A 10,600-nucleotide genomic window follows, 5' to 3' on the forward strand; every position below is an offset into this window, starting at 1 on the left:
AGAGTGATGATCCACAACATCCAAGATACTTGGTACAACAACCTCCCATTTTTTGCTCCTGCTTTGAAGGATTCTGACGTTCTGAGAAACAGCCTCTAAGGTTCAAGCTTCAACAACTTCTGCCTTCCAAGCCTTCAAAGGCTCAAGAAACCCAAGTGGTTCTTCTCTTCTTCAATGTAGGCCGTTACGTTCTTCCTCTTGGCTTGTCTCCTGCTAGAGCAGCCATTGGCAGAATGTAAACATGACTCTGAGCGCGAAGGCAGCTGTAGGATTTTATCCTTCACCAGCCTCAGTGGTTGCTCCAAACTGGCTTTGAGTAACGTGCTGAAGCTGCCATCGGTAGCAGTAGGAGGGCTGGTGCTGTTGACTGAGGCATAACCTGAGCTGGCTTCCCCAGGAGAGGCTCGGACGATGGGAAACTCGCTCTCCTCGTTGGGATGGTCATAATCCTTCATGATGGGAAGGCTCTCGTCATCGCTGGATTCTTGGCAACAGCAAGGCTTTCTGAGGTCCTGGTGTGGTAGACTTCCCTCCGGAATTCCAATAGGAGCTGTAACTACACAGCGGGGAAATAGAAGAAAACTCTTAAAATAAGATGGTCAGCGTCAGACACAGAAACCAGGTCTACACGTGAAGGTCCAACGAAACTGATTTATTGCTATCCATGCCTATGCAAAGGAATCTTCTCAACTAACGGTTAGCCCCTGACTGAAGTAAGATAAGGGTCAATTGCAAAAGGTGGCCTTACTAGGAACTGCTTCCATCCTGCGATGAGATCTGTAATACCATCAAACATCCACATCTGCCTATCCCAGGTCCTATTATTATTATTATTATTATTATTATTATTATTACGTCTTCAAAGGAAAAAAAGAAAGTCCAGTTGCCTCGTGGAAAAGCGCCTTTGGCATGGCCTGTATCCAATCTGCATAAGGAAACTAAGATCCGGGCACAGAATAACAAGAACAATGGAAGTCTTGAAACTTGCATTTTCACAGTGGAGATAACAACAGAAGAAACAGGGGCCTTACCGTCTCCCTCCTTCTCGCCTTCACTTTCTTGATCTCCTTCATATCCCGAGCAAGCATCCAAGCTCCAGTCCAGAAAATTATCCAGAAGACTTTCTTCCTGAGTGGACAATTCAGCCGTGGGGGTGGTGACAAAGCTACCCCGGTCCTCCTGGATGCTGTCTTCCCGTCTCCTGTGGAGGGAACACCACCATGAACAACCGAGTCCAGAATGAGAAGGTCCTAAACCTCCAGAGTTCAAGGGCAGTCAAGGCTCGTGTGCTTATATGGGAGAAAAATCAAGATGGCCACCACAATCAGATCGCGCAAACGCATGCACAAAGGAGGTGGGGGGCTTGCATAGCGTGACTGCAGCTCCGTCTTGATTTTTTTTTTTAAATGTCCATCCCAGCCCATGACCTAGAAAATACCCTGATTTTCTTACAATCTAGGGGCTGTAGGTACTAATCCCACTGGAGGAGAACGAGTTCAAGACTATACCCCGGAGTCCTAGTGGACAATCACTTAAATATGAGCCAGCCGTGTGCTGTAGCTGCCAAAAAGGCCAACACAGTGCTAGGCTGCATTAACAGAGAGATAGAATCAAGATCATGTGAAGTGTTAATACCACTTTACAATGCCTTGGTAAGGCCACACTTGGAATACTGCATCCAGTTTTGGTCACCACGATGTAAAAAAGATGTTGAGACTCTAGAAAGAGTACAGAGAAGAGCAACAAAGATGATTAGGGGACTGGAGGCTAAAGCATATAAGGAACGGCTGCCGGAATTGGGTATGTTTAGTTTAATGAAGAGAAGGACGAGGGGGGGACATGATAGCAGTGTTCCAGTATCTCAGGGGCTGCCACAAAGAAGAGGGAGTCAAGCTATTCTCCAAGGCGCCTGAAGGCAGGACAGGAAACAAATAGATGGAAACTAATCAAGGAGAGAAGCAACCTAGAACTAAAGAGAAACTTCCTGACAGTTAGAACAATTAATCAGTGGAACAACCTGCCTCCAGAAGCGGTGAATGCTCCAACACTGGAAGTTTTTAAGAAGGATTGGACGGTCATTTGTCTGAAATGGTATAGGGTTTCCTGCCGGAACAGAGGGATGGACCAGATGACCTCCAAGGTCCCTTCCAACTTTATTATTAGTATTAATTAATAATAAAACACTATAAAAATACAATTGATCGGCAATTATCTTAATCAGCCTGAGCTGGAAAGAATTGCCCGTGCTTTTCCCCATCATAAGCCGCAGCGCAGTTACTGAAAAGGGAGACTGGGATGAATGAACAGCTGTCTGTTCACGTACAAAGAGTTTTTATGGTTTGTCCTGCGATAGAATTGAAGATGATTTCATTAGCGGGACTAGCTTATACAGAGGAAAACAGCTGGAGCCAAGTCAGCCAGATCTGAAACTGAAATGCAGGAATCGGAGAGACCTGGAAAGAATCTCTGCACTCTGTAAGCTTTGGGAAACTGCTAACGATCACTATAGACTCCGGGAAAGGGAAACCATTAGGTCATCTTCTAGACATTTCCCAACAGTATTTCTCCCCATTGGCCACACGATTAGGTTTTCCCCAAAGGTGAGCAAATCTTGAATTACAGCAAAAACGCTTGTGAGAGCAAAACGAAACAAAAGTCCAAGGAGAAACCTAGAAGTAGAACTCTTAGAACCCAGTTATTATCCAGAGATGGAAATCAAGGTTCTACTGGTCTTGGGTCTACAAAGTCAAGAAATGTTGCAAACGCTACTTTCTTCCTTCTACGAAAAGCCTGAAGATGTCAACAAATGCTCAACCCATTGGCTTCTGCTGTCTTCAAGCCATTCTGTATTTTTTTTTTTAAGCAACAGAACTTGTGTTTTTTTCTACAATCCAACCTTTCTTCTCCTGGAGACCTTATAGGACCACCTGCTTGGCCCAAAGCAGCTGTTCCTGCTTGGAGCTGGAGACCCCAATTCCGCTGTCCATGCAGTGCCCACCTCCTGCCAATCCGATCGGAACCCAAGGACTGAACTTGCCTTTTAGAACGTTTTCCAGAAGGGGAAGTGAGGAAGGTCTCCACTGCATTCACGTACGAAGATCCGGGCTCCGGGTCTTCCTGTTTCACTCCTAGCAGGGAGCAGAGCTGGCTGTAGCTCATCACCTAGAGCAACAGGTCAACTGAGGTGGGATGCGGCATCAAAGCTGCCCCTTGCTACCAAATACTGGGTCCCTTTTTCTACCTTCAACCCAAAGAAACACTTCTTGCTTCTTCAACTGCTTAGTTACAGTCAGGTGCGAAGAATCAGGACCACACATTAAGCTGCAGTTCAGATTTATTGCTCAAGCTTATTGCTCAAATAACTAAAGTTCAACACTAAATTGGCACTGGATAAGGGTCAACGGAATTCAGAAGGAGTTGGACCGATTGTGGCTATGTAACGACTCTAAGCTGATGACACGCTTAACTCCACCCCCAGCTCTGCCGGCTCTTCTCCTACAGTTACCAGATACAGGTACAGTCTTTGCTTAGTGATCACAACTGTGATCGGCAACTCTGCCTTATCCTGCGACTCTGACGGACTTACATCCTCACTCCCAATATGGTTGTTAAGCAAATCGCTAGCATTCGCTAACCAGATGACCTCCAAGGTCCCTTCCAACTTTATTATTATTATTATAACATCCCATCGCTATGGCTTGCAATTTCACCGCTGACTTCTCCATTGGTTCTGCTTGTTAGAAGCCGGCTGTGAAGTACACAAGTGGTGCTGCCTTGACCATAGGACCCTGCGATGGTGGTCAATGCGAGGATCCATTGCAAAGGTGTTTTTAAGCACCGTTGTAACTTTGAATGGTTGCTAAACGAGGCAGTCAGTAAGGGAGGTCTATCTGTAATTCCCCCCCTCCCGGAATTCTCTAGTTAGCCTACCTCTTCCTTTCCAATTTCTTCGTAGCGCTTATCCTCAAATCGTTGCTTCACAGCAGTCAGGGACACCTGTCTATAATCTTTGGGCACATCTTCATGGAAGCTGGGAAGAGAAAAATCGAGAACTATCTCCATGAACTAGATGACCTCCAAGGTCTCTTCCAACTTTTTTATTATTATTATTATTATTATTATTATTATTATTATTATTATTATTATTATTATTATTATTATTATTATTATTATTATTATTAAATGTCTGCATGAATACAACCTAGCTCAGAGAGCACCAGGAACCTCACAGTTCTCCTCCCCTTCTCCACAACCCCTCTCCTTCTAACCCTGATGATGTTACCTAGTTGGGTCTGCAAGAAAACCACCAAGCTCAGAGACCACCAAGGACCCCTCATTTCAACCCTGAACTACAAATCCTTTATTGGGATCAAGCTCTTGCCTGATTTAGAGAGCAGCCACGGTTATTTTTCAAATTTTAAATATGAATAGAAAATATTATTTTCTACATTTAATTTTAATTAAGAAACAATGTAAATAATGCTGAATCAAGTTTAGCTGTCAGTTCTGCCCTAGCTTGGTCTCTTAGGAAAGAAAGACTCTCGACTCCACCATGTGTAGCGAAGAGTATATATTTTTACTAAAAGCCAAGTGGTTATAGTATAGAGAAACCCACCCATTCCTGAAGTTCCAGTTTGTGAAATCCCCTCCCTGCCCCAAGGTTTTACCACTTCTGGTGGAGGCTCAGCACACAGGGAACCAGCTCTTCAAGAGAAAATCCTGTATTTTCCGTTAGCTGGCTAGTCCACGGGCGAGCTGGAGACAGCACAAAGGAGAAAAACAAACATCAGTGTTGTTGCTTTTTAACCCTTCTGCACAGCTTAGCTTAAATTTATCCTGACTCGGGAATACAGGTAGTCCTCGACCTGCCACCACAATTAAGTCCCAAAATTTCTGTTGCTAAGCCAGACAGTTGTTAAGTGAGTCGTGCCCCATGTTACGACCTTGAGCTGTGGTGGCGCAGTGGTTAGAATGCAGTACTGCAGGCTACTTCTGCTGACTGCCGGCTGCCAGCAGTTTGATCCCGACTGGCTCGAGATGAACTCAACCTTCCATCCTTCTGAGGTGGGTAAAATGGGGACCCAGATTGTTGGGGACAAATATGCCGACTCCGTAAACCGCTTAGAGGGGGCTGTGAAACACTGTGAAGCGGTATATAAGTCTATTGCTATTGCTATCTAAGCCGTGGTGGTGCAGTGTTAGAATACAGGCTGGCTCTGCCCACAGCGAGGTGTTCGATCCTGACTGGCTCAAGGTTGACTCAGACCCTCCTTCTGAGGTCAGTAAAATGAGGACCCAGATTGTTGGGGGCAAATATGCTGACTCTGTAAAAATTGCCCCCATGTTCTAAAGTGCACTGAGTCTTCTTTCTCTTTTCTCTTTCATGTCAATCTGTCCATTTCTGCACAGTCTAAAATTTTCTTAATTAGTTCTTCTTCCGTTGGTCAGTTTTCATTTTTTCAATATTGGGCAAATACTATCCTTACTGCAGTTCATACATGTCAAATTAAGTGTGTACCATCTTTCTCATAGTTCCCTCCTATTATGCCTAACAGACACCATTCTGGCTTAAAATCTATATGGCCAAACATATGAATTTGGACCATGTGGCCACTGGGAAGCTGCAACGGTCGTAGTTGTGAACAAACGGCCGCAAGTCACTTTTCAGTGCCGTTGTAACTATGAACTATGAGCTGGAATTGGGTATGTCTAGTTTAACGAAGAGAAAGACGAGGGGGGACATGATGGCAGTCTTCCAATATCTCAGGGGCTGCCCCAAAGAAGAGGGAGTCAAGCTATTCTCCAAAGCGCCTGAAGGCAGGACAAGAAGCAATGGATGGACACTAACCAAGGAGAGAAGCAACCTAGAACTAAGGAGAAATTTCCTGACAGTCAGAACAATTAACCAGTGGAACAACCTGCCTCCAGAAATGGTGAATGCTCCAACACTGGAAGTTTTTAAGAAGAGATTGGACAGCCATTTGTTTGAAATGGTGTAGGGTTCCTGCCTGAGCAGGGGGTTGGACCAGATGACCTCCAAGGTCCCTTCCAACTTTATTATTATTATTATTATTATTATTATTATTATTATTATTATTATTATTATTATTATTATTATTATTATTATTAACGGATGTTAAACAAACAGTCGTAAATCGAGGAGCACCTATACAGATCTTCTTCCCATCTACCAAGGCCATTCTCCATACCACTTCATTAAGCCAAGCTTCACAATTGCGATGGATTCAACAGATCATGGTAAACAAAGAACAGCTGGGCTTTTGTTCAGACCAGACTTACCTTGTCTGTGCAGGACTTTTGCTAGTAGCAGAGCTGCTGCAGACAAGCGGGCAGGGGAGTAGACGCAAAGACCCGTGTTCAGGAGGGAGAGTTCACAGATGAAGCTGTACAGGGAGGCAGTCCTTCTTTCCAGCGAGACGACGTTCAGCAGGACTTCTTTATAATCAATAATGGTAGGAATCTTTTTTTAAAAAGGGGAAAACAAGAAATGCTAAGCCACCCACGTTCATAACCTGGGCACGATGTAAGAATAGAAAGCCTCCAGAAGCTTTCTGGAGCTGTGGCTGTTATATGAATTCATTTTGAATGTTTTAAATATTTGGTTTAAAGACTTCCGATCTCTTCCGGCTTCTTAACATTTCTAACCCACTGTTCTGCACTAGGTTTCAAAGCCTGCGAAAGTCAAAAGACGTAACGCCAGTTCCAGAAACCCTAGAGTGAAAAGTATTTGTGGGTTTTTTTTTCTGGGTTACTTGGTTTTATAAATTCGAGGGAGGGAGGGAGGGAGGAAAAAGGAAGGAAGGAAGGAAAGAAGGAAGGAAGGAAGGAGGGAGGAAGAAGGAAGGAAGGAAGGAAGGAAGGAAGAAGGCAGGCAGGAAGGCCTGTTTTGCTATTGCAAGAAGGAAGGAAGGAAGGAAGGAAGGAAGGAAGGAAGGAAGGAAGGAAGGAATCAACTGACTATTCCCAATTTTACAAATCTGTCCTAAGTCCTATACCTGTAGCTGGAACCTGTAAAATATAGGAAACAGCTACAGGATAACAGGTAAGCTGGATGTCAGCAGGATTAAAATTCTGGCTAACCACAAAAATTCCCACAAAAGTCTGCGAGAGAAAAATCAGTAGGGTTCCCCAGCAGGGGATCGTAAGAGAGCTACAGCATACACGAAATATAGATTTGCTCTACAATGCCAGGGAAGGGGAAACAAAATACTGACACACAAGAAGACCTGGTTCCCCAGAAGCGGTCCATCTGAGCTGCAGCTTATACGGAGTCCCAAGAGCAACGAAACTGGTTTTGCTGGACCAGAACAAACTAGGCCCATCCGTCTCCATCGAGCAGCTGATGCCCGAAGCCACGTTCGTCACCTCCGCACAACTGTACCTTTATCCTGCCTTCCAGGGCAGAAATGATCTCCCCCATCATCCTCACCAGATCTTCGTACTTGTACGTGTTGTCGGTCAACCAAACCGCTTCGCGAATCGTCAGAATCTCTTTGCTCACAAAGCTGAAACCAGACAAGCAGTGTGCGTCAAAGACCAACCGCGGGAGAAGTAATGGAGGCCTCACTGACCCAATTCTCACTGGGGGGGGGGGAAACCAACCCACCCGTAAGCAGCGAAGTCACTAATGCTTCATCTGATTTCTAAGGGCAGAAGCGGAGTAACTCAAAACGAATCTCAGCAAAAGCGAATTCGGAAGCACGTCGCTCGACAGGGTCCCTGAGCACTTGTCTGAGATGGTATAGGTTCTCCTGCTTGAGCAGGGGGCCAGACTAGATGACCTCCAAGGTCCCTTCCAGCTTCTATTCTATTCTAAAATGCATGGGCTCTACTGCCATAGCATTCAGAAAAACGTTGCAATCCCCATTCAACAAAAATTACTACGACTGTAGGAATTTAGTTTTGGAGCTAATATGTTTAAATAAGAGAAATTTGGGGGCCCTGAAATAGTTAAATAATTAGGTTAGCTTAAATTCAAATATTTGGAAAAATTAATAAAGTTTAAAACAGGGTCTTTGGGATAGATAAGGAGCTTTCGTAAAAGATTATTGACTAATGAAATTTACATCTGGCAATATACTTAATGAAAATCTGTGTTGGAAATGTTCTAATGAGATTTCAATAATTTAAACAGATAGAGAGCATTGGTTTTGATCTAAGCATTTAATTTCTATATAGCGATATATTAATGAATGAATTGGGGGCTATAGGATTGTACTAATTTGATTATTATATTGATATTGAGCTGTTGAAACTTTTTATTGACTAAGGAAATTGATACTTAGATATATTAATGAATGAATTTATTTGAATTTGATTGATTATAATATTCTACATCGATAGAGAGGGAGGTTTGAAGAAACATTGTGTGAATTGTATACATATAATGCTATTGTTCTCTTTTTTGTAATTGACCACCGTATCTCCACGCTGGTTCTTAAGCTTCTGTTGGTGTAAAATGGAAAATAAAAATAAAAATTGTTTATTAAAAAAAAAAAAATTACTACTACTTTCAGAGCAAGCCGCTATCAGCACCGCCAAGAGCTAGATGGCTTACCGGGTACAAATAACCATGCACGCGATTCCTAAAAGCTGCAGCTGAGCCCGGGGCACGGGTCTTAGTTTCAAGTACCGATCCACACAGCCAATGGTCATGTGAAGGCAAAGGCTGGAAAAATCTTTCATGGTGGCGACTTCCACCAGCCAATCCACCAAAATGTATCTAAAATAAGGAAGGAGAGCAAAGCAGTTAGACTAGACATGTCAAACACAAGACGGCTCGCGAAGTGGTTTCATGTGGCCCGCGAAGCCATCCTGGAAACAGTGAGGGAACGGCCCCCCGCTGCCTTGGCCCCGGCCCAGGCTAGCCGGGAGCCAATGTACAATTTTGTGGTGGCCATCTATGCTGAAATGCATTCAGTCTTAGCTCCACAAGGCCGTCTGGAAACAACGAGGAACCAGGAGAACCTTGAGCAGCAGCCTTGAGGAAGTGGGGCTGGGTTTGGTGCCGCGGGTGCTCGAGGGCCAGGCTGGGCATTTGACCTCTGTTGCCCAGGGCTCTGGGCAGCCCGCACCACCATCCAACCCCGACCCCGCATGGCCTGAGAGCAACAGTGAGGCTCCTCCAGTGGACCATGCCTTGGCACTTGCCCCGGTCCCACCCCCTTCTGCCAGAGACCCTCAGATCCGTCCCACTCCTGCCCAGGACCCCACAGGCACCCTTGACGCCAACGATGTAGAGTTGGCCATGCCCACCCAGTAGGCCACACCCACTCCATCCGCACCCACCCTGGCCATACCCACCCGGCCCCCTGGGGCAACCGCAATGCTGATGCGGCCCTCAATGAAATTGAGTTTGACACCCCTGAGTTAGACATTCATCTTTGCTATAGGCTGGGAAGCAGTTATCCCGTTGTGCTTCTTTCGTCAGTCAATTTCCCCTTTTTAAAAAAATAAATATTAAGATTTCTTCGTAAGTAAAAAAAAAAAACCAGAATGAAAAAAGAAAAAGAAAGGATGACTGAAGAAACTAAAATTAATGACTTGTCACCTTCAAGGAATACATCATCGTGGGTTGCTAAACAAACGGTTGTAAATCAAGGATTCCCTGTATGGCACCTCGCGCCGAATGATTTTTAAAAAGCCACGTTAACTTTTATTGTGTCATAAAAACCAAAATCGTTTTCCTAAAGAAATCGGTTTTAGCATATCCAGACTGATACTTGAAGCATTTTCACCATCTAGCGAGAGAGTCCAAGTTTTTAGCATGGCGAGTGACAACGTATGTTTAAGGATGCTAAGGGATCCATTTTCAACCCTAAGTAGGACCCCCGCCCCATATTTAGCCTAATGTTTTTTAAAACTGGCAGAAACCGGGTGGTTTCTAGATTTTGTGGGATCTCAACCTTTTAAAATCTGAGCTTCACACTTTTTCAGAAGCAACCTGAAACCTACAAGCTCTTAATAAATAGCGTTTTCCTGCCCCACCAACTAGAGATTAAAATTCCAAAAGTGGGGGGGAACCCCCTCCGTTTTGTAAAGTGGTTTTATTCCTGTTGATCCAGCTAATTAAATTGCCCAGAGTCACTCGAGGGTGAGATGGGAGGCATATACACTTAATAATAATAATAATCTTCTTATATATAAATAAAAATGTAAATGTTTGTTTGTTCAAAATCTTAAATCTCCGAACGTTCTTCACCGATTGCTTTGAAATTTTGACACAACATTGCATTTGAATACGCGCGTGTTTTTATATACCTATATTATATAGATGTCACACCTGTGACAGGTAAAAACATGCTTTTTTTGAAAAACAGCACCATCTGTTGGACGTAAAAGCAAGACACACTATGATTTTACGATTCCATTTCAATGTTTCCGATTTATTTATTTATTTATTTATTTATTTAATTGCATTTATATCCCGCCCTTCTCCTTTCGGACTCAGGGCGGCTAACAATCAATTAAAATACAAAAAATACAAAACCCCTGTTAAAATTAATTAAAAAGAAATATTTAACTGTGATCTAATTAAAAGTAATTAAAACCCCTTTAAAATCCCTTAGGCCAGTCCCGC

General features: G+C 43.8%; 1 protein-coding gene across 1 annotated transcript in view; it reads right to left on the reverse strand.

Moving 5' to 3' along the window:
• Positions 1–134: 134 nt before the first annotated feature.
• Positions 135–10,600, reverse strand: part of CCNF (cyclin F) — a 16,427-nt gene continuing 5,961 nt past the window's right edge. The window contains exons 9-16 of the mRNA XM_015826949.1: positions 8,579–8,743; positions 7,403–7,526; positions 6,301–6,481; positions 4,668–4,755; positions 3,931–4,030; positions 3,038–3,162; positions 1,032–1,201; positions 135–556 (exon numbers count right to left, since the gene is read on the reverse strand). Of these exons, the coding sequence (XP_015682435.1) occupies positions 135–556; positions 1,032–1,201; positions 3,038–3,162; positions 3,931–4,030; positions 4,668–4,755; positions 6,301–6,481; positions 7,403–7,526; positions 8,579–8,743 (1,375 nt within the window). The remainder of the gene's footprint in view (positions 557–1,031; positions 1,202–3,037; positions 3,163–3,930; positions 4,031–4,667; positions 4,756–6,300; positions 6,482–7,402; positions 7,527–8,578; positions 8,744–10,600) is intronic.

Source organism: Protobothrops mucrosquamatus, unplaced genomic scaffold (assembly GCF_001527695.2).
Source record: "Protobothrops mucrosquamatus isolate PMUCROS unplaced genomic scaffold, P.Mucros_1.0 scaffold3398, whole genome shotgun sequence".
In the NCBI taxonomy this organism is placed as follows: domain Eukaryota; kingdom Metazoa; phylum Chordata; class Lepidosauria; order Squamata; family Viperidae; genus Protobothrops; species Protobothrops mucrosquamatus.